The 26,097-nt window shown below is 32.5% G+C and overlaps 1 protein-coding gene across 1 annotated transcript in view; it reads right to left on the bottom strand.

Moving 5' to 3' along the window:
• LOC123656135 (histone-lysine N-methyltransferase, H3 lysine-79 specific) overlaps positions 1-26,097 on the bottom strand; it is a 53,155-nt gene that overhangs the window by 26,194 nt on the left and 864 nt on the right. Inside the window, 8 exon segments of the mRNA XM_045591847.1 lie at positions 7,783-7,934; positions 8,968-9,396; positions 10,855-11,040; positions 11,801-11,941; positions 19,741-19,879; positions 21,922-21,984; positions 21,986-22,031; positions 23,080-23,119. Coding sequence (XP_045447803.1) covers positions 7,783-7,934; positions 8,968-9,396; positions 10,855-11,040; positions 11,801-11,941; positions 19,741-19,879; positions 21,922-21,984; positions 21,986-22,031; positions 23,080-23,119 — 1,196 coding nt within the window.

Here is a 26,097-nt window from a genome sequence, read left to right as displayed (position 1 = left end):
TTATGAAAGTCCTTTGTTTTTGAAGTAAGAGACTTGAAATTTAAAATGTTTGCTCTATAGATGGTGAGAAGGTGTACAAATAATGTATTTTTAACCGACTTCCAAAAAAGGAGGAGGTTCTCAATTCGACTGTATTTTTTTTTTTTTTTTTTATGTATGTTACATCAGAACTTTTGACCGGGTAGACCGATTTCGACAAATTTTGTTTTAATCGAAAGGTGGTGTGTGCCAATTGGTCCCATTTAAATTTATTTGAGATCTAACAACTACTTTTCGAGTTATATCTAATAATGCGTTTTTACTTGACGCTTTTTTCGTCGACCTACGTTGTATTATACCGCATAACTTTCTACTGGATGTACCGATTTTGGTAATTCTTTTTTTGTTGAAAAGGGGATATCCCTTGTTTGGTACCGTAATAAGGAAACCAGGATCTGATGATGGGATCCCAGAGAAATCGAGGGAAACTCTCAAAAATCCGTAATAACTTTTTACTGGGTGTACCGATTTTGATAATTTTTAATTTAATCGAAAGCTGATGTTTATCATGTGGTCACATATAAATTTTATCGAGATATGATGATTACTTTTTGAGTAATCTTTGATAACGCGTAGTTGCTTGACTATATTTTCGTCAATCTACGTTGTATTACTTGTCGATGTAATTGAAGTCGGTTTTTTTTTTCGTTTGCGAGCAAACACAATTATTAGAAATCAAGTCCCTTTTGGAGTTAAAACGGGGGATGGTAGGTTGACTCACTCATCACGGAATCTTCGAAACTATAAGAGCTATAAACTTGAAATTTGGCAGGTAGCTTCCTTATAGAGTGTAAACATCTTCTAAGAACGGATTTTATGATACTCTACCCCTATAGGGATAAAACAGGGGTTGGAAGTTTGTATGAAAGGGTTATGTTTTTGAAGTAAGAGACAGAATTGAAAATGTATGCTCTATAGATGGTGAGAAGGTGTCCAAATAATGTATCTTTAGAAAACAAATCCCTTTTGGGATTACAACGGAGGATGGTAGGTTGACTCACTCGTTGACTGACAAAACTAAAACTAAACAAACTAAAACAAAGTCCCCAAAAGTGTATGTGATCGATTCGCTCAAAATCTACTGAACGGACTTTTATACGGTTTCACCAATGGAAAGAGGGCTTCAAGAGGAAGGTTTACGGAACGGTTAAGCCGATTTTGATGAGTTTCACTGAAAGTTTGCCGGGAAAACTTGGTGACACTGATTTCAACGCGGGCGAAGCCGCGGGCACAGCTAGTATATATATACTAGCTATATATATATATATTGATATATATACTAGCTCTGCTGCTAAACCCAACGAATAAATGCAAAGAAAAAGATAAATGTGTTTGCTGAAACATTGGATCTGCTGAATCTTCAAACACCTAAATTCGAGATTAGGGATATTGCTGAAATAATAAAGCATATATACACCCAGGTAAATCTTGATATGAGTTAAAAACCAAAAAATAAAGAAAACAAAATTGGTAAATTTTTTAAAGATTAAAAAAAAAACGCAAGTTTGACCGCAGCATGAAGTATGTCAAAAAATCAAAAATATATATTTTAATAACCTAAGAGGATATTAGGTGCAATTGTGCGATTATGGAGATTTCATCATTTATTATGTCGATTCCAAACAAAAAAAAAAAATTAAAAATTCTAAGTGCGCTGTTTACGATTATAAACCTGAAAGTTCATTATATAAGGCATATAGCAGTTATTCTCAATCGCATTCAAGCAAAAAAAGCGTCACTTGAAAAAATAAATTTGAATGTCTATGAAACGTGAATTTCAGTTCACTGTGCGCCGTGCCGTTTTACGGCGACGGCGCAGTGCCGTGGACATGGGGCCGGGCCCTTAGAGCCTCGTGACCGTCGCGAAACTATCGGATATCTTAAATATATAAGTAGCCGATATATCGATGTAGTTTCGGATAGGAAAGGAATCTAAATAATACATGTGCTATGTTTTCTATATTTTCCCGATCAAACAACATAAGCTGTGCGTGTCATTTATTGTCTTAATGTCAGTCAATTTTGAAAGTACATAATAGATCATTGTAAGATTCGTCACTATTTTTTTTTTCAGTAAATAAATATCAGTTTCTTTTAAATATAGTGTGTAAAAATATAATCAGAAATAAATTAATAACATTAAATTATTTCTGATAAATATTCGCATCGCAAGGAAACTCGGCTTAATTAACTCAAAAGCTGAGAAATCCTTACCACAGCTATATTTGTTAGCTCTAATAGAAGTAATTTGTATATATTTATTTTTATTTGTGTTAATAATTTGTGAGTACTCAAATTACTATTGTTGCTATTTGTAAGTTATCTGTGCTGATTGATATAATTAGTCTGTGGTTTTTTGTTTTAGTCTGTGCCATTGTTGTACTCTGTGTAACATTAATTGAAATATATCTCTTCCGTTTTGGTCAGCACGCATTCAGTGCTGTGTTTCTCAGTGGATTTTATAGCAAATCTGATTGGTACGTGGACTCTGGTACGAGTGTATATTTAACAACAAATGAACATTGGATTATAAATCCGTCTTACGAGTAATGTATGAAGGAAATTGGGTAAACCTTTAGTTAAGTGGCCTCGAATTTATGGGGTCCTGGGGGAAGAGGGGGTGAAGGGAGGGGGGAGGGTGGGTTTTTTACCCCCCTCGTAGTGTGCTTTTCGCGTAAACCCCGTGGTTTCGAAGATATCGTGTTTGAAGTTTTGAGGTTAACTTTACGTGATTCAGAGATATTACAATACCTTAGAGCTCCGCGTCTGACTCCACCTTAACTCCGGTGCTGCGGGAAGTGCACTCATATGCTCTGTTCACCAACTTTCACACTTTATTTTCGAACAAATTTACGTAAAAACGATCTCGATTGCAAGATCAACAAACGATACGAACTGACGTTTAACGACTAACAAATCACCGTTGACCAAAATAAGGCGTCACTTAGCATTTCCTTTCCAGGGGGGGGGGGGGCGCTACCCCTGGTACCACTGTCACACCTCAGAACCCCATGGTTATGGAGATATCCATGGTTAAAGTTTTGAGGTTAGAAGAAGAATTTCGAAAGTTAGAGGAACGCTTGGCTCCGGCGCTGCGGGAAGTTTAGCCCTTCCGCCCTTGCGTGCGAAAGCACGCTCACTCATGCTCCGTTCCGCAGCGGAGGCTGGTCGCCTTCGGCGACCAGCCTCAGCCGCTCCTCTACGAATTCGTTCGCGCGCTTTCGCACGGCGGGCGAGGGCTGCCCTCCCTCCGCGCCTCCGCGGCACAAAAAAAACACTCTAGGGGTAGGACAGACCAAGACCACGTGGACAGTGGGGTGCTCCGATTCGGTTTTGGGTATTTTTCGAATTTCTAAACCTATATTCTAGCACGCAGTGTTACTAATTTTATTAGAATATTATGTCTGACGCGTTATTTTGTTTAAAAGTGTCGATTTGTCAGTCGTTAAGCGTCAGTTCGTATCGTTTGTTGATCTTGCAATCGAGATCGTTTTTACGTAAATTTGTTCGAAAATAAAGTGTGAAAGTTGGTGAATGGAGCATATGAGTGCACTTCCCGCTGCACCGGAGTTAAAGTGGAGTCAGACGCGGAGCTCTAAGGTATTGTAATATCTCTGAATCACGTAAAGTTAACCCCAAAAATTCAAACACGATATCTTCGAAACCACGGGGTTTACGCGAAATGCACACTACGGGGGGCTAAAAAACCCACCCTCCCCACCACCCTTTACCCCCCCAGCCCCATTTCACCCCATAAATTGGAGGCCACTTAACTAACTAATGACCGGAAATTGTTGTTGCTAACGAAAATAAAGTTCCAGTTAAGTGTTCCGGCAGTGTACAAATAACTACTTGTACTGATGAATGTATTTTTGATGTAACAATATTAGAGGTTATGTGTGTCTCAAGTCTCACAACTAACCCCCTGTCAGTGAGTCAACTTATTAAAAATGGCAATGAAGTGAACTTTAGAGCTGGTGGTTGTGATATTTATAACAGCCAGGGAGTTTTGGTAGCGGTAGCTACTTCAGTCAATGGTGTATACAGACTCAGTATGCCCGTGTATCTCTCAGCTGCAGCGGCAGTTTCAAGTGAAATGTGGCATCGCAGGCTCGGACATGTCAACAATTCCTGCTTAAATAAAATGCAGGATGCTGTGGAAGGTGTGGAAACATGGAGCAGAAAGCGGTGATAAGTAAAAAATCCTGCATGACATGTTGTGAAGGGAAGCAGAGTCGTCTACCTTTTCCAAGCAGTGGCAATAGAAGTACTTAGTTGCTAGAGATTATCCATACTGATGTGTGTGGACCTATGGAAATTGTCTCTCTTGGAGGATCAAGGTATTTTATTATCTTTGTTGATGATTATAGTCGCATGACTCACATTTACTTTATGAAAAACAAAAGTGAAACTTTTCAATGTTTTAGAAATTATGTAGCCAATGTAGAGATTGCACATAGTAAAAAAATAAAAATTCTTCGCAGTGACAATGGTCGAGAATTTTGTAGTCATGAATGTCAAAATTATTTCAAGCAAAAGGGTATAACTCACCAAAAGACCAACACATATACACCTGAACAGAATGTCTTAGTGAGCGCATGAATAGAACTATTGTTGAAAAGGCTCGATGTTTATTGTTTGATGCTGGTTTGAAGAAAGAGTTCTGGGCAGAGGCAACTAATACAGCTGTTTATTTGCAGAACCGGACAGTATCAGCTGGCTTAAACAATAAAACTCCTTACGAATTGTGGACTAATAAGAAACCTGATATTAGTCATCTTAAGGTGTTTGGGAGTACTGTTATGGTGCATGTTCCTAAAAAAAAAGGTTAAAGTGGGACAAGAAGTCTGTTAAATATATTCTTGTAGGCTACTCAAATAATATTAAAGGATATAGAATATATAATCCAGAATCCAAGTTGATAACAAGCAGTCGTGATGTCATAATAATTGAAAATAAATTGCATAACAGCAATGTGACAGCTACTGTAGAAAACTTAAACTCGAATATATCTCCTATAGATGAAACAAAAGAAACTTCAGATTCAGTGGGGGACAGTTGTCAGTCAGATGATTCATCATTTACCGATAATCCAGAAGATCCTTCTTTTGTGCCGAGTGAGACTGAAGAGTCAGACTGCAGGGAGTACTGGAAGTGCAATACGAGTATTACCTATTCGATCTAGAAATAAACCAGTTAGGTATGGTTTCTCAAATATGTGTACAGAAAGTTGCAGTGCGTTAGATGACAGAGAGTTAACTTTGGAGGAAGCTCTGCAAGGCCCTGAGAAGAAAAACTGGTTACATGCTGTTAAAGAAGAGCTACAGTGTTTCAATAATAATAGTGCGTGGGAGCTTGTAGATGTTCCAAAAGGTGGAACTATTGTAAAGTGCAAATGGGTGCTCAAGAAAATACGTGATGGAGACAATAACATTTGTTACCGTGCTAGACTAGTTGCAAAAAGTTATAATCAAAAATGGGGTATAGATTACAACGAGACTTTCTCCCCTGTGGTTCGTCATACTACTTTAAGGTTATTATTTGCTTTAGCAGTGCAGCTTGATTTTAAAACTAGTCATTTAGATGTTAAGACTGCGTTTCTTAATGGAGAGTTGGAGGAGACTATATTATATGGAATAACCAGATAGTTTTGAATGTTCTAATGTTAATAAAAATAAAGTTCTTAAAGTAAATAAAGCTATATATGGTCTTAAACAATCTTCACGTGCTTGGTATAAAAAAGTTGATGATGTTATGTTGAGTAATGGATATAAAAAATCAAAAATAGAGCCATGTTTGTATACCAAAATTGTTAATGAGCTCAGAACAATAGTAACTTTGTATGTTGATGATTTTTTTATTTGCTCAAATGATGAAAAGGAAATGATATTTTTAAAAGAAACTTTAAGTAGTAAATTTAAAATTAAAGATTTAGGTGAAATTAAACAATGTCTAGGTATGACTGTGAATTATGATAAAATAAATAATGTCACTACATTGAGTCAAGCAGACTATGTAGATAAGCTGTTGCATAAATTTTATATAATTGATTGTAAAGCTGATACCCCCATGGAGGCTAAATTAAATATTGTTAAAAATGAATGTCAGAAAAGTGATAATCCTTATCAGCAGCTCAGCCTTACGTATCTTGCTATTCTTACTAGGCCAGATATTGCTTATTCTGTTGGATACTTGAGTCAATTTAATAATTGTCACAGTAGTGAACATTGGTGTTATGCTAAAAGAGTTTTAAAATATTTAAAAGGGTCTAAAAATGTAGGTTTAAAATACTGTAAAAATGGAAATGTTGATATTCAGGGCTATATTGATAGCGATTGGGGAAATAATTTTTTAGATAAAAAATCTTATTCAGGGTTTTGTTTTATGTTGTCGGGTTCTGTCATTTCATGGGGTTGTCGAAAACACAAAACAGTAGCACTCTCAAGTACCGAGGCAGAGTATATGGCACTCACAGAAGGTTGTAGGGAAGCAGTGTATCTTCAAAATTTACAAAATGAGATAACTAAGCAATTGTATACTGTTGTATTAAATAGTGATAATCAAGGTGCTAAAAAGCTAGCAGAAAATCCTTTGTTTCATAACAGAACCAAACACATTGATAGTCATTCTCACTATTGCAGGGAAGTTATTTTTAATATAATAGTTAAAGTTGATTATTTACCTACAGACAATATGCCAGCAGACATGTTTACAAAAAGTTTAGTTTTAGTTAAGCACCGTAAATTTACGAACATTCTGGGTATTGTAAATTATTTTAACTAATGTATTGTAATTTAAAATTTGCTGTAATTTGAGAGTGGGGTTGTTAATTTGTGAGTACTCAAATTGCTATTGTTGCTATTTATAAGTTATCTGTACTGATTGATATAATTAGTCTGTGGTTTTTTGTTTTAGTCTGTGCCATTGTTGTACTCTGTGTAACATTAATTTAAATATATCTCTTCCGTTTTGGGCAGCACAAGTAAAAGCACATTAAATTGAAACCTTTTAATTGTAACAATTTGATATATAATTTGTTTTTAAAACTGATATTATCATTGGTGTCTCTTTATAAAATTTAGTACTAAAAAATTCACATAACATGTCGCTGTCCCCGGGCAATAAAGCGGTAATATCAAAAATCAAATTTTACAGGAGAAATAAAAGAAGCTAATTTGTTTATAGTGCAGTGTACAGTGATCCAAAACAGACGTTCAATATGTCAAATGAAAGCTATTTTTTTACCAATTTAAGCTTTTAAAAATAATTTTTTAAAAACAAATCGTATAATTTTTTAATGAAATAATTAAAAAAATGTATAATACAATTCATAGATGATACTATTTTAATTGCAAGATCATTAACAATTACTGTAAAGATGTTCACCGGTTTTTTGTGTTATTTTTCTTAGAGTAATGCAATAATACATAGCTTAGTCGTAAGAGAATTATCCATGCAATAAAACGGTTATTGTCATTTATTCTAACGAAATATTAATAAAAAAAACTGAAAAAAATAAGAGTGATAGATTGATACTCAGAGAAGCCAAAAATTAAATAACATTAAAAAGGGTGTAACCGGCGTATACCGCTTTATTGCCCGGGGCCAGCGATGTACTAATTTTTTTACGCTTCAATAACGGTCAACTTATGTTGGAAAGTAAAAGTTAGGTTATCATGGCTTAATCAATCAGGTTAAAATGTGACCAGCTCCGGCCGGATTGCAATCCTTAGTAGCTGATACCTGATGGGGCGCGGGCGCGCCAGCTTGCGGCGCCGCTCGGGCAGTGAGCCGGTGCTGTGGTTGCTGTTCCCGTTGAGCAGGTCGGGCGTGGGCTGGCGCGTGGGCGGCGCGCTCGCGTTGCGCTTGTCGCCCTCGTCCGCCGCCGGGCAGCCCTGCGCACCGCCGCGTTATACACACGCTCTAATACCTCACCGCGACACGTGTCGCACGCGGCGCACGCGTGACACGTGTCGCGAGTGTTCCTTTACGGCTGCCTACTGCGACAGTTCGGACTGGCGATATGTCTGAACATTTATTATTTATTTTAAAAGGTGTGAGAATTTAAGTTCTAAGTACTTCATCTCCAAGTATGCGAAGATTTTTAAGAAAAGCACTTCAAAAGTTAGTTGAGCTTACCCAGATTACAGCGAGCTTTTCGGTTAAAAGAAATGTAATTTATCCACCTTCCCTCAGGATACGAGTCAAATTTAATTTAAAATTAGGAGAGTAAAGCGATGTTGGCTCTCGACTTTTACTGACGAGCTCGAATGGGTATTTTCCTTCGGTTATCTGTAAGAGTATGGTACTACTCCGATCGAACCAGTTCTGCACTAACTGCAGTTATTTACTTATATCTAAACTCTATAGAACTTATACTTATTTAATAAGGACATGAAAACCATTTACCTCATTAATATATAAAAAAACATGTTTTTTTATTGGAAAATTGATTGGTAAATTATATAATCTATTAGAGAAGTTATTCTTAGAAATTATTTTAGAAGTATACATACATATTTTGTAATATGACTCACATTTTTAATATTTTATTTAAAAGTATATTCTCGTTACTTTAATATTTATGTTAATATTTATAATATAGTTACATACTACATTCGAATATAGAAACATAATATGAATCAACATCAATAAGTAATAAGTAGTTTAAATTCATGAAATTTTGTCACTAAATGTCTTTTCATGCAATGATAAAACAAAATTAACAACTGAGTAGCAAATCTCAAAACTGGTTTAAAAAACCAATTCAAAATTCCCACGTGTTCAAATATTGGTAGTCAAGCAAACAGTTTTTGAAATTATAATATCAACTTCATCATATTGATTATGACAAAAATATATTAATTACAGTGCAAACTAAACACGGTTAGGTGAACAATAAGAAATATGATATAATTGGAAACAGACCCTTTTGCTGACCTTGAGTTTCGGATTTTTCAGTCTTTGAAAGTATCTCTCCAATTTGGTCCTATCGATTATGTGTAAATAGTATGAGACTGGTTTCCCCGTCCACGAGACAGAGCCTTTGAGCGGCGACATTTCGCTCACGTGCATGATGGTCCCTATATCGCTCAGGTTTCTGTCCGTTATCCTAAAGTTCAAAGGGCAGAAACTCTTCGATGACACTATTTTAGCTCCGTCCTTTAAGTCTGCGAATCTTTCTTTTAACTGGTGGTCAACGTGCGGACCGAAAGCAAAATTGTTTACGAACACGATGGTGGCTGAATTAATTTTCTCTCTATGCTCATCCATTAAGAAGTCGCCTTTAATTAATTTATAATCTCCATACTTTTTGCCATACCATCTCATCCACATTCTAAAGTGGAGGTCCATACTCTGTAAATAAGACAAACAAGTTTCATGTTGTGACAAATAAAATGAGTAATTATTGTAATAAGTTATCAGTTAGTTTGAAAATTATATGCATTTGAATAATACATAAAAAAAAAGTTACATTAAATCGATAAAAAAACGACACACACTACCATGTATTTGACATACACACATACATATATACTCTTTTGTTTATTATTATAGAAGTAAGTAGTCTTTGACAACAGAACCTTAATAATGTTCAAACTTATAATTGAAATTAATTATGATCGAATTTCGCCTACTGGACGACTTCTAGTGCATATCTTATATATAAAAATGAATCGCAAAATGTGTTGCTAAGCGCAAAACTCGAGAACGGTTGGACCGATTTCGCTAATTCTTTTTTTAAAATGTTCCTTGAAGTGCGAGGATGGTTCTTACGGAGAGAAAAATTCTAAAAAAAAAAAAATTTAAATTTCCTGAAAAAGTCTAAAAACAACACTTTTCTATACTCCCATACAAAAGATTTGTGATAATACTTAAAAGTCAATTTGAACTTTAATACCATACGATAAATTTTGTGTTAGGCGATACGAAGTTCGCCGGGTCAGCTAGTTAATAATATGAATTTATCACAAAAGAACTATGGCTGTCACACAATGATGACAAATGAGTTTATGATATGTTTCAATTTCATGGCAGGTAACCGTGTGTAAGTTCCTAAACGTTATTCAATATACTTTTTAGCTTATGGTACATATTTATAATTATATAATTAGCTAATTTACTGACGTTGACTTACTAAGCAATAAATAACACAACGTCATTATACTCATAATTTTTCCAGTTGTATAAAAACATATCAGTCTCATCATGACTATTTTACTTATTAAAAAAAAAATCTAGTACTCTTGTTTTAAAAGAGACAGTTTACAAATGCTACACCACGGCTTTTTAACCGACTTCCAAAAAAGGAGGAGGTTCTCAATTCGACTGTATTGTTTTTTTTTATGTTTGTTACTTCAGAACTTTTGACTGGGTGGGCCGATTTCGACGTTTTTTTTTTATCGTCAGGTGGTGTTTGTCATTTGGTCCCACTTAAATTTATTTGAGATCTAACAACTACTTTTGGAGTTATATCTAATAATGCGTGTTTACTTGACTATTCTTTCGTCAACCTACGCTGTATTATACCGCATAACTTTTTAATAGGTGTACCGATTTTGATGATTTTTAATTTAATCGAAAGCTGGTGTTTATCATGTGGTCACATTTAAATTTCATCGAGATCTGATAACAACTTTTGAGTAATCTTTGATAACGCGTATTTACTTGACTATTTTTTCGTCTACCTACGTTGTATTACTTTTCGATATAGTTGAAGTCGTTTTTTTTTTTTATGTTTGCGAGCAAATACAATTATAGAAATTACATTGAAAGTATTTTTAGCAGAGCATTGATCACGAGAGTCGCACTCACCTCAGCATACTTGCTGGGCACTTCCGCCTTCTCAACACCAAAACACACACGGCAAGGCGTCGCGGCCGCCATCTGAAGCACCACCTGGCCCACCCCCGAGCCGAGGTCTACGAACACATCCTCCGCGGTTATGTCTATCTGGTCTATCATCTGGCACACGAGCTCGTACGATGTCTCACCGTAAACCTGAAATAAAAATGACACTGGTTTCATGGAAATGCCTTCGTAATATGTCCTAATACATAAGGAGGAATGATTTATTTGTCTTTATAGTCATTAAACTAATGAATCGATAGTACATTATTACATAAGTAATGCCTTGTAGAAGCGGGACATTAACTACACAATTATGTTAACATACATAACATAATGACAGATACTATAACAAAACCGTAAACAATTTGGAAATTTTAACTCTAAAAAAGCTTTTATCAATCAAATTGTAACTGAAGCTATACACTGTATACGTATAAATAATGTATGCGCCATCATTTAACACGAAACGAATGAATCTAGGGTAAGGGACTTGACATTGAGCTTGACTTGACAATGTCGTTCATATTCTGAAAACGGAGTCTGTTTAAGATGCGATAAATGTGAACATGTTGACATACTTGCGCCGTCATATATTCAGGTAGCCTCTATTAGGGATTCGTATCTACTCCATTTGACTTGTGTCATTGAGTTTCGATACCGGAAGGGGACATTAGTTAGAAACAATAGTAGACACGCTATTGTAATATCATTAAAAAAACGATAATATAATTTAAACACCACAATTACCGCGTTCGTTTAACGACTAATGTATAAAAACAAGGCTATGGCTTTCTATTGTATTTAAATTATAAAGTAAATATAATTATATTCATTATATGACTGCAGATATCTCATTGTTACTGATTCACGTAAAATACGTGCCATGTAGATGTATTGTAAGTTAACGTACCTCTGGTGAAAAAGGTTCATATTGGTTTAATTTGTCAGGATCCTGCACCGCTTGATTGTATGTTTGTTGAAGGATGTGTTTCAGCAAGCCTCTCGACGGGTACTTGTTTAAGCGCTGAGCGGGAAGTGAAGTGCCCTTTTCCTAAAAACATATAATTAGTAACTTACTAAATGGATTAGCTCGTTTATTTGTATTTTCTATTAATTAGCCTGACTAATCAGTTTAATTTCATTAACAACAGTAGTAACAACCCTCGCAATTCCTTTTGTAAAATAATTTAGAATTAAATAGGAAATTTGTAATTTCCGTGAAAAACAAACACAAAACTTCAAATTACAAAAAACAAAAGAAATGAATGACACGTTTCTCGTTTAACAAAACTTGTATTACATTTTAATAATGTATTTTAAACGGTTTTATTTAGCTCACCCCGTTTGTTTTATTTATTTTTTTTTATTAACAGAACGGAAATGACAGCACAATAAAATAGTATTTAACAACAAAAACAAAAACAAAAAATCAATGAATTAAGGAGTTAATATACAAATATATTTTTAGCCTTGACATTGAAAACACATCGAAACGATCGAACGATAAAAGCACTTGATCGCATATAGGAACAATGTAGTTAGCCTTGTGTTCGATTACGATTCATGATTGATATACGAAGCTATTTTAATATGCACACTGACCTTAACAAGTTTTTTAAAGATTTTTTGTCGTTATATATCGTTATATTTCTTTAGACGGATTTATCATATTACAAATGTAACCAATGTAACCAATCCAACCAACCAAGTAATTTAAAATAAATTTTAAAGAAATTGATATCTAGTGATTCAAAGAACATACATTTTGTAAATATGCTATATTGCATATATTTAAAAGTTTGCGAAATATTAAAAATAGTTCATTATTATTTTATTTTTAAATTATAAAAGCAAATAAAAGATCAACACAAACAATAAGTAAGTAGGTCAAATACTTTCAGTTTTCTGGGGCACTCTCCTTACTTTCGGCGTTATGAGCTTCGTGTTTTCATAATTATAAAATTGTACTATTTTCTAGAACGACGGTAAGCCATTTTTCTATAGGTTTGTACATGAATTAAATTATAATTCTTTTTAACCGACTTCAAAAAAGGGAGGAGGCATATATATATTTTGTATGTATGTTCCGGGATGACTCCGTCGTTTATGAACCGATTTTGATAATTCTTATTTTGTTGGAAAGGAGATATCCCTACTTTGGTACCATGATAAGGAAACCAGGATCTGATGATGGGATCCCAGAGAAATCGAGGGAAACTCTCGAAAATCCGCATAACTTTTTACGGAGTATACCGATTTCGATGATATTTAATTTAATCGAAAGCCGATTTTTATCATGTGGTCACATTTAAATTTCATCGAGATCTGATTACAAGTTTTGGAGTAATCTTTGATAATGCGTATTTACTTGACTATTTTTTCGTCTACCTACGCTGTATTACTTGTCGATATGATTGAAGTCGGGTTTTCTTCGTTTTCCTGCCAACACAATTATTTTTCAATTATTTTCCAACATCTGTACTTACATTAATATCACTTAAGATTAGAAAAAAAATTTTAAAGAGCGATAATAATTTTGTTATATGAAGCATAATGTATTCAATGCAATCAATTGTATTACAGCTGCTCAACATTCAACATTGGGCGTATAAGGTGGTTTACGAAATGTAGCCAGTCCGCGGCAACTGTGCGTGTGTGGCCTCGCGCGCTCCTTGTTTACGTTCCGCAGGCATTTCATTCATACATCCATCGTTTTAATATCGAACTGTACCTAGACTTGTTTTTAATGTCAGTGGTATACGTCACATTTAATCGAAATTTTAATTTTTACACTTATTTAAGAGATTCTTAATGTTTACGACACATGAAAAACATTTTAGCCATCTTTTACTCAATATAAACAAATATTTATATAATTATAAACATAAAGTATACCTTTGGTGATAAATTGAATGTACCTACCTGAGAGTCGTTAATTTTTACTCTATTTGAATTTAAATTTCTTTTGATAAATTAGACATTGTTACGTTATATTTATTTAAATGGAATTGATTAATGGACGAATCAATATTAAATTAAATAATCAGTTTTAAAAAGTGCTAATGTTGCAATTTTCCAAAAATATGTAGTTACAATGAAGAAGAAATACACACGAGTGCATATTCATAACTATGAAACATCTATGTGTGTGGACCATATTTTTGATCCTTCAGTATGTAAGTATGAATTATACCAAATTCAATTAAATCAAATTCTGAGAGTAAAGCGACGCTAGCGCAACCAAAAAGGGTCATTAACACTACGTGAGACATTCGCGCTGGCTCAATATTGCGGTCAACGCCCCTAATACGACCAGTCCTAACGTCTATTATACTACAATAATTCGTATTTAAATGATCATACAGTGTTTAAATTAAGTGATAACTGATTAACGAGGCTTAGTTTTGATAAGACTATCAGAATTAGAAACGAATAATGCTTAAATTCAAAAACAATAAATGAAGGCAATCAACTTTTAGTAGATGCCTGTCCGCTGCTAAGGTCAATCAACTCGAAGATCGACACTAATGTCGATGACTGAGAGTTTGTAATTCAAAGACTTTCACGGCCGATAATACGCGTACGTAGCGCACTTTCTTGTTGAATATAATAATAACATTATGATAAATTATAAAGAATTTTCAAAATTTTCCAGTATTGTTCAAATCTCTATAGATAACAATATATTAAAAAGAAATCGACGCTATTGCTTACAGCAACCAACAGCAACAACAAATTGTTTATTAAAAAAAATACTTTCTTAAAGATATATATCGATGTCTAACAATCAAAAAGGGATTTTATTTGATAATTAATTTATAGAGCTAATTTTACGAGTGTTTTATATTGATATTCATTTAAAAAATTATGCAATGTGTATGTATGCCGTCGTAAACTAGTATTAGTTTTAAAATTTACACATTTGAAAAGAATATTTTAGTCTGTTTTTAAACCAATTTTTATACTTTATTTGAACTATTAATAAAATACATAAAATTATCGCTATAGAAACAAAAGAATCATTACAGAACGTACGACAACCGCGTAGATGCTTCCTATGTTGTAAGCACAAGGTTACGGACGTGTTAAGTATGCGCATGTTAGTCATTGATCACTTGGTGACATCATGACCGACTCCTACTGAATTGCTTTGCAAAAGTTAATACTTGTTTTGTTTATATATTTAGTAGGTACTTTAAAAAAATAATCGTTTTTATTACTTATCCGAATTTTATGACCGATTTTTTAAGAATTAGTTATTTTTTTAGTCTAAATATAAGCATAGTCATCTGTCGAAACGAACAATCGAAATATTATAGATTTTCTTCTTATTCCTACGTTTCTATTTCTAGCGTACATTGGCACTGCCCGGTAGCAATTATTTTGAGCGCCGTATGTATAAATAACCTAAAAGCATATAGCTGTAACAGGATAGCTTGCTAAGGTAATAAAGATTTAGATGGACTTAATAATAAATTACGAATAAATAAAAATATCAGGGAAATGCCAAAATTTTAAGTGATAAATGTAAAATAAATTATTTTATTTATAAAATCATATTTACTCAAATCGATACATCGAACTACAATCTAGTCTTTAGTCAGCATGCTTGCGTATTTATTCAGTTCAAGAGAATCTACCGATGATTTTGGAACTACACAAAATTAGAAATTTCGGTAACCATGTCGCGTAAGAAATTGTGCGCGATGTAAGTATATAAATAGAGGTAGCCTCGTGCTATGTCTGCTCCAACCATCGATCGCTGCGTCCTCACCGCCATCTTGGCCCTCGTATCTCCCTCCTGCTGTCCGCCCTCCACTCCCCCTCACTGCCCCACATTCACGTTACGTTTTGCACATGCTACACCACATGATTGTTGTCTTAGACGCAGTAACTCCATATTTTAAACTGTTTTTGTGTAAGTGAAACTGAGATTATTTATACATTTTGTTACTTTGACTTTGATTTATTACTGGGAAGAAAATGAAGAAAACGTTACATCAATGTTTAGCTTCTTTATTAATGTAGGAAGTGTTATAAATACGAATGTGACATTGAAATATTTTACTTCGACTTCGAAACGATGACAGGGTAGTGTTTATAATATTTTACGCGAGATGAAAATGTAAATTATATTAGTCTTTCATTTTATGACGTCTTTAAAAAAATATAGTACTTCAAGCTAGGTAACATTAACAATGTTTCTAATAATATGTTTCATAACGTTAAATATTAAACGTTTCAATTATTGATCTATAGCGTTATGTAATAACTGGAAGATCGAATTAAAAGGAATGATTACAAGACATTGTGTATGCTTTTAAACAAAAAAAAAACCGACTTCAATTTCATCGACCAGTACTCCGCAGATCTCGATCAAATATATTAAATAAGACCACATGACAAGCATCAGCTTTCGATTAAAAAAAGAATTATTGAAATTGGTCCTCCCAGTAAAAAGATACGAGGAATACAACGTAGATCGACGAAAAAATAGTCAAGTAAATAGCATTATTAGCGATAACACAAAAAGTATTTGTCAGATTTCAATAAAATTTAAAATGGACCATTTAACACACACCATCTTTTCAATCTGACGTTGGATGAGCTAGGCCAAATGCTGGGGGGCCTAAACGAGTCCTCCCGACGAATCGAAACGAAAGTTATGTTTAACAACCAAGTTCCAAGTATCGGTGATGGTACCATTCTCGAAGTTGTTCAGGATTATGTTTACCTCGGCCATACCATCCAACTAGGCCGCAACAATTTCAAGAAGGAGGCCGATAGAATTCGGTTGTGCTGAGCGGCGTTTGGTAGGTTTCGTCGAGGCTTCACTTCAAAGACTCCGCAATGCTTGAAGACAAAAGTCTTCGAGCAATGCGTCCTGCCAGTGTTAACATACGGAGCCGAGACGTGGACACTGACGAAGGGACTAGTCCACAAGTTTAAAGTTGCTCAACATGCAATTGAACGTTATGCTTAGGGTTTCTCTCAAATATAAGATTAGAAATGAGACCGCCAGAGAACGAAAATAACCGACATAGTCCACAGAATTAGCAAGTTGAAGTGGCAGTGGGCTGGTGTGTCGCAGGACCGATGGCCGATGGAGCAGACGTGTCCGAGTGGAGACCGCGTTTTGGCAAACGCAGTGTGAGACGAGTCCGCTGTACCGACAATCTACGTAAGACTTCCGGTGTAGGCTGGAGAGGCTGGATGAGGATTGCGGCAAACCGGGGTGTCTAGTGCGAATTTGGGAGGCCATTGTTCAGCAGTAGACTGCAATAGGCTGAACTAAATAACTAACCTTTCGATTAAAAAAAATATATTTTCTTGGAAGTCGGTTCAAATATTTATATATACACATACGTTCTCTATAATAAGAAAAAATATAATTGTGTTGCTTCAAAACTTTGGAAGGAATATTGAGTGCGGGAGACGGCAAGATTACCTCAAAATCATTAGCTTCTCAACATTTATTTTGTTATTATTGAAAGTATTTAAAGTAGTATACTTTTCAAAAGATTACGAGCAAACTTTATTTTTTCAAAAGAATGACGTCTTTTATAGTTTGACCTATTTAATTCTGACTTTATTTTTGCCACCGCCGTTCGAGAAATACATCAAGGAAACGTAATAACACTAGTAAACAAGGCAGAAATGTTTTTATTTTTGATAATTTAGAATAAACGATAGTTATGTAAAAGCAAATTTATTTAGTATGAGATACCTAGCAATCACTACGAAGATGAACATCACTATATAACGACCTTCTCAGATAATAACGCTAATAGCCAAAGATAATAAGCCCTGTGGAAAAGAAGATTCACTTATTAATTTTTTTCTACTCTTACAATAGTTAACAAAACATTTTAAACATTCTTTCAAGCTATTCATTATATAAGTAATTCTATTATTATATCGGTTTTATTTCAATAGGTTAGAATAACCTAAAAATAAAATGTAAGTGTCGCAATTTTTATTACTTTTACGAAAAAAGGAATTCATTAGTCCACTGAAATAAATATTTATACTTTCGGTAATACTTTCTGAATGACCTTGTTAATAAATACTATAGTACTAAAGCTATTATAAGATAGGATTTTCGCAAATTTTTACTATTATTGTATTAGTGGTATTTTTTGTTGACAATCTCGGTATCTAATAAAGATTTATGCTTCATTTTTAAAAATCTCAATGCACTTAATTTTTATATATTCACATAAGTTAAGGATTTCAATATTGTCTAATCACTTTAAGAATGGTTTATATACAGTTTATTATTAAAAATATAATAATTTAAGCATATTTATGCATCTTTTGTATTAGTTTAATTCCAGTAATACTAAAATCCACAGTACCCATTCCATATTGACATATACATAAACAATCTTTTTTTTAAAAGACGTATCTTAAGAAAGGTTTCAATAAACAGCTGTGCTATTCTTCATATCTAATATATAAAATTCTCGTGTCGCGGTGTTTGTAGTTAAACTCCTCCGAAACGGCTTGACCGATTCCCATGAAATTTTGTGTACATATTGGGTAGGTCTGAGAACCGAACAACATCTATTTTTCATCCCCCTAAATGTTAAGGGTAGTTCACCTCTGTTTTTTTATTTTTTTAAAATAATTTATGTATTTTTTATTTTATTGTGATTTGACGTTAAAAAATACATATAAGACAAAATTTTCACCCTTCTACCACCAACCCCTATTTCTTAATAGCGTGTAGCGGCAAGACAACGTTTGCCTGGTCAGCTATTTAAAATATATTATGTTACACATGCATGACATTTTATAGTGTTTTGCAAAATCTTAATAAGTATCTTAGTAAGTATAATCTATAATATATTAATACGAGAAGAAAAAACTTTGTACCCCTTTTTACGAAAATTGCGCCGATGGAGGAGTATAAAATTTCGCACACTTACAGTTTATATAGAGAAGGAGTGCAGAACGCTAGTATTTTCTTTTTTTAAATTATGCATAAAAATACATTAAATCAATAAAAATACATTACATACACTACCATGTATTTGACACAACACGCATATATTCTGTTTTGTTTATTAACGAAGTATATATAGTCTTTGACAACAGAACCTTAATAATGGTCAAAATTATAATTTAAATAAATTATGGTCGAATTTCGATCACTGGCGACCATTATTTTAAGTTTAAAAAAGTTTTGTAATAAGGAACAACAATTACTACTAATTTTTTAAAGTATACTTAAGATATTTATCGTATAATTTATAGTTATCATTTAACTGCTACATTTCTAACGTTGAGTAGATACCTATGTAGTAAGTAACGTAATGAACGTTAATTTAAACAGACAACTTTGTATGAACGAAGTACGTTAAAATTTGTTTATATAACGTATGTTAAAACTTTAATAATCAATCATATTATAAATAATGAGTATTGTAGCGATAAATCGAAGTGTTGTTATTAGATTACACAAAATGTCAATCAATAATTAATTGATATTATAAACAAGCTATAAGTGTGTAACTTACACAATACGTGTGTAATTACGGAAATCTTTTCCACATTCATTGAGACGAAAATTAATGCAGATTTCTCTTTTAGTTATTGCTCCAATAATTCCATTAACAATTAGTTTGCTTTTCATAATAAGGATATCGATCGTTTGAAAAAGTAGCCTCATATCGTCTAATTTTAATACTTAATAATAGTAATAAACATTAATTTTGTTGAAATTTTAGTATTATTAGTACAACCACATATCAAAATTGTAGCAAAATTTCAACTACATTTAAATTAAATAAGATAAATAATAAATACTCATAATATAAAAATATACATTTAAAATTATATATTTACCAAAGCAACAACAGAGTCTATGGCGCGGTTGAAGCGGTCGCAGAGTGCTCTCATACTTTCGTAGGAGTGGGTGTCGTAATCGCTTAGGATATTCTTTTCCAGGGCACCTTTCATCTCGGGTAAGTCGTCGCAGACCCACCTAAAACAATATTATATTTGTATTTTACTATACATCTAGCTGTGCTTGCAACTTTGTCCGCGTGGAATTAAAAAAAAAAGTTATTATTCAGTTCGCAGAGTTATAAAATAAATAAATAATTATAATAATAAATAATAATTCTAAAATAAAAGTAGCCTAAGTTACTCCTTACTACATCAGTTATCTGCCAGTGAAAGTCCCGTCAAAATCGGTCCAGCCGTTTCAGAGATTAGCCGGAGAAAACAGACAGACAAAAGTTGTAAAAAATGATATTTTGGTATGTGTACCGTGTATACATCCATCTAAATTTAGTAAAAAGCGGTTATTTTAATATTACAAACAGACACTTCAATTTTGTTTATTTGTATGACTTGCGCGGTTGTACCCGCTTTGAAATAAATAGTTATTCCTAACACAATTTTTAAAAACCTTCCTCAACAAAATATTTTTGGCGAAAGCAACTTTCGAACCAAAAATATTTTATTAACAGAACCGTGGCATTCGGAGCAAAACAGCGATTTTAAACTAAGAACCTCCACCTTTATTATATAAACTAGGCGGTCTTCACTCTTTTACAAGCATCTATGGTTATCGCTTCAATCTGTACGCGCCATAATGTTATAAGGCCTATAATCTTCCTGAATAAACGGGTTAGCTAATTTAAAATAAAATTGCATAAATCTGCCACAGAAAATCCGGAAATCAAATCAGTAAAACAAATGTTACTAAGGTTTTTAACATTAGTATATTAATGATAATATATATCGCTAAACGTAAAATAACATTGGTTTTATACGACGATAAAAAAAAAGTTTATGGCTATTTACGGCACAAAGTTCAAAACTGCGTCTATAAAATACACCAGCTGTTTTTATCACCTTACACAAGTTACATACAGTTACATGCAAAAGTGTCCGTTCAAAGGTAATTTTATGATTAAGTAGTTTAAAGATGCAAAATGAAAACACAAATATACATACTATCGCGAAATTCTTATATTAGATAATCAAAATATGTCATTCAAAAACTTTCTACAACTATTCATAATTGTTTATTTTTATTATAAGTAATTATTAATTGCTTATAACAAAAAGAATTTTGCGATGGTATATTTGTATTGTCATATTTCATCGTTTAAACATTACTTAATAATTAAAATATCTTTTGCCGGACACTTTTGCATGCAACTGTATGTATAACCTTTACGCAATAACGCGGTTGACAGGTGTTTCAAGTAATAGTGCAGACGATGTATATAGCATAACATTCTGCCTGGACGTAAATAACTAACAGTGTCATAATAAATTATTATGTAGGTAGAAGAAGAAGAAGAAGGTACGTTACTTCTGGAATATATCATCAATTATTCTTTAGACTGATTTTATAATTGTTCGCTTAACTCAAAAGTAAATAAACCAGAAGTAACTTTGTAGTAGTCACAGAAGTCATAGAGGTTGATTGCAACGTAAATGAAAGATAAGAGGGTGGAAAGTGTGGATGCATTACACCCGTAAACACATTATCAATGTACGTATGTATAATTAAAACCTAAACCGCATTTTCACAGCTGTTCAGTTGTACTGTCGCTTTAATATAAAATTAATACAATATGTAACAATGTATATTTTTGTTAAAAATATAAAACCTGATTTAAACATTTTTGCATTTTTATTTATGGAAACGCGAAGTCAAGCGTGTAGGCTACTTTCGTGTATACATACATACAATTTTTTAATTAACTAGGCCACGCCTTTTCTCATAACAAATATTTTTTTTTGGAATTTATTAAAATGTGGATTTCCGTGAATCGGATTCTTAGCTGTGGCAGTTGTATTTTTTACGCTATAAAATACATTATATTTATTATTGAAGATTATAACAATTAAAAGGTAACAAGTTTTATATTATTTTTTGTACATAATACACACATATTTTTTATATAAATATACGCGCAATTGTGTATATTTAAAATGAAACGATCTGAATTCGTAGTTTTAATTTTGTAGTTACAAGGGCATTCCTGAATCGCATTTCAAGGTCACAAAGGAAGAGTGAACGCGTCCGGTCGAGAGGAGGTCGCGGTCGCCCTTACCACCCCGACGCTCGGGACCGAACGGGTCAACTTGCCAAACTAGTTCTTTTATTTCCGACCCGCATAACAGGTGAGCTGTAAGCGTGATATCTTTCGATTATTTCTATAGCCTGTTTCGCATTGTTAATACAACTCCTTCAGACTAACGTGCGTAAATAATTATGACTAATGCATTATAATTAGTATTGTGAGCACTTGTTATATTTTGTAATTAAAATTGTTAGGCATTGTTTTTCATTTCAGGTCGGGCAATAGGGCTACGTTGCTAGTAGGTAATTCATCAATGCACGCGAAATTGTTTCGTGCGGTCATCGCCCTTTCGTCCTTCGTGTTATGCGAACACTAACGCAACGTTAATTATTAGAGCACATTGTTATTTCAAGTATGAAATGTTTGATGACTTCAACTTTTATTATTTGTGTACTGGTTGTGAATCTATACATATAATAAAATGGTAGGAAAGTCAAAACTGTGTGGGTGTGATCTACAATCGATACCAAAGCCAAAAATATAGTTTTTAGAATTTTTGTCTGTATGTATGTCTGGGATAAACTCAAAAAGTACCGCATGGATTTACTTCAAATATGGCACGAATATTATTAAGAAGTCAGGTCAACATATAGGCTACATATTATCACGCTATCACCTACCGGGAACGAGCAGTGAACCTTTATTTCCTCAACGCATTCTGTAACAATGTGTAATCTAACAACGCATATTTGAATGTTGTTGTTATTATGTTAATAGCCATGCTATATAAGCTAGCTTAAAACTATAAAAATCACACAATATAAGTAACTAAACCGATAAACATAATTAAATGAATATAAGTAGACAACACAATTTTAAAGCAGAGCCATCTATGAGATTTTTCTGTAGATATGAAATGTAAAGAAGAAACGAGTAAATGAATGTTATTTTAAAAGGTATAATCGTAGGTATTTTTGGTGATGTATAGCGTTCACGCAGATGACGTCGCGGGCAGCAGCTAGTGTAATATATTGCTACAGGAATGAAATTATTTACAACAAATGTATAAATAACATCTTTATTAATTTAAAAAAACCTGAACAAAAATGATTTTCTATAACTTTTTAAATATTTTACCTTATTGTTTCTACTATTTCTAAGGCTCCATCGTGTTTGTCCTGTAACAAAAAAAAAACATATTTCAAGAAAATTGTTATTTTCTTAAAATTAAATTCAGTTAACATGTTTATAGTTAGTTATAGTCTTATTACATAGTATGTTTTAAGAAACATTTTCAAAAGACGAGAGATCAAAAATTCCACTATATTTATACCAACAATGATATAAGATAAATTATTTTAATATACATATACTTTACTATTTCATTTGAAGTGATCGAATAAACAAATAAATAATGAAGTTTAAAACAATGTGTATAGATTTTTACATGAAAAATTTTTTTTAATTACAAACCTTGTCTGGACAAAAACAAATACAAAAAAGAACTATCCGATTTGGTGCAAAAAGTTTGGAAGTTGTGCACATATTATGTGATTTATATAAATATATAAAAACTACATGACTCAGTGAACTTCGTATACTTATGAAAAATATGGACAAGACTTTCTGAACGCACCTATAAATATTTGACGACCAAGTGACGATTTTTTTGACAAAAGGTCAAATGTATAATAGCCAGGAACATTTTGTATTGGAAAAATAAATCGTCATTTTTACTATTTTCCATTACCTATTATTTATGTTTTTTACTGTTTAAACCTTCCCCGAACTTCTACAAATATTTCAAAATCAAAATTAGCCAAAGCATTGCAAGTTCTGGACTTTTAAAAAGACAAAAAAAACAGCAAATGATTTTGATACATATACTAGCTGAACCCGCAAACGTTGTTTTGCCATATATGTTATTAATCCTCTTAATCCTTATAACTTAGGGATATGAAAAATAGATGTTGGCTGATTCTCAGACCTATCCAATATGCACACAAAATTTCATAAAAATCGGTCCAGCTGTTTTGGAGGAGTATTTTAACAAACAATGTGACACAAGAATTTTATATATAAGATATATAGATATAGATGACTATTCTTATATAATTCTTGCAGCACCCTGTGCGCATTGCTTTGCTTTTTTTTTGTCATTCAAACTCAGAAACCTTTGTAGGCTCAACCACAACACTTTACTGAAGATTATGACATGATCAAATGCATAGTTTACGATTTTATAAAGGATATACAGACAAACATTCATTTCATAAACATTCATTATATATCTATAATATAAAAATGAGTCGCTGAATGTGTTGCTAAGCGCAAAACTCGAGAACGGTTGGACCGATTTCGCTAATTCTTTTTTTAAAATATTCCTTGAAGTACGAGGATGGTTCTTACGGAGAGAAAAATTATAAAAATAAAAAAAAAAATTAAAGAATCGACTGTTAGGCGATACGAAGTTCGCCGGGTCAGCTAGTATATATATAAAATTATTACACTTTAATGTATAAAAGATTTGAAAAAATAAAAAATAAAAGCTTTTGCCTATGAAAAAACTGTTTGAAACGCAATAATTTCTTCTGCACAAAATAAGCCATACAAAAATTAGAGTTATGGTTTCTGACAATTAGGCCAATGATAATATGTAGTTTTTATTTGTAGATACATATAAATCATATCTTACATACTTTTTATAGTAACTTTGTGCAATGATTTTTAGAATATATATGTATTGTTAAAATCTTTATTTATGTTTATTCATATAAATACAAACATATTTATCAACTATACATGTAATAAAATGGTAGGAAAGTCAAAACTGTACATTAAATATTTTTTTTTAAAGAATATTTGGGTGTGATCTACAATCGATACCGAAGCCAAAAATACTTCAAATTTGGCACGAATATTATTAAGAAGTCGGGTCAACATATAGGCTACATAATATCACACTATCACCTACAAGGAACCTTTATTTCTTCAATGCATTCTGTAACAATGTGTAATCTAACGACGCATATTTGAATGTTGTTATTATTATGTTAATAACCATGCTATAAGCTAGCTTCACATTATAAATAAAGACATTCTGTAATATATTTAGTATCAACATTGCACCCGTGCGAAGCCGGGGCAGGTCGCTAGTTTATCAATACAATAAGCAGTTTTTTTATCTTAATGTTAAAAAAAGAGTGCTCTCTTTTTCTGCAAAACATCTTTTCTAAAATCAACATAATGAAAAATGTGTCAAGATTTATCATCCCTATTAGGTTTATTGTAACAATAAAATATTTTAATTGTAGAGTTAAAAAATGTCTTATAGCAGTTTGTTATAATCACTAATTCTGTCTGATGTTCTTTTTTATGTCTAATATATTAATTAATAAATGTATTACCTCAATTTAAGTAATAGTTTAAATCTCTATTGAAAGATATTTTTTTATTAAATAATTTTGCAACAAAATTTATTCCATATGTAATTGAAATAAATAAGCACTGTCAAAGTAAAGTACTTCTATTTACGCTACAATAACTAGATTTCATTTGCTAATACCATGTATGAATAAAACCAAGGACAGAATGACATTATCTATTAGTTTCTAAAACACTATCTATTACATAAATATATATAAATGCAAAAATATAATATTGTTTATCTAACCTGATGTAAACTACATAATTATGCATTCATATTTTAGTAAAATAATACTTTTAAAATATAATAAGGGTTTTGTAAGATAAGTGGAAGAAGTGGTCTCTGCCTACCCCTACGGGAAAGAGGCGTGATTATATGTATGTATGTATGTAAGATAAAACTGCTTTCAATATTTAAGAAATACTTTTTTAATCAATATCATATCATCAATATCTATCTTTATTTATTTTTTGTTTTCATTATATTGATAACAACATAGAATCTACATATTTATCTATTTTAATATTGTTCCTTTTTGAATCACTTGTTATCAGAAATAAAATAATTTATAAAACTGACAGACATATATTTTCCGTAACTCATGTGTCATTGGTTATAAGAACAACAAATTTAAAGCAAATATCACGGTTAAAATTTCAGTTAGTCAAATAGATAATCAAATATATATAATTATATATATTACATTTACATTAAAAAAAAAAATTGTAT

The sequence above is a fragment of the Melitaea cinxia genome, chromosome 1 (assembly GCF_905220565.1).
Source record: "Melitaea cinxia chromosome 1, ilMelCinx1.1, whole genome shotgun sequence".
NCBI classification, from domain to species: domain Eukaryota; kingdom Metazoa; phylum Arthropoda; class Insecta; order Lepidoptera; family Nymphalidae; genus Melitaea; species Melitaea cinxia.
Note: the sequence above shows the minus strand (reverse complement) of the source record. Positions and strands in the feature narration are given on the sequence as shown.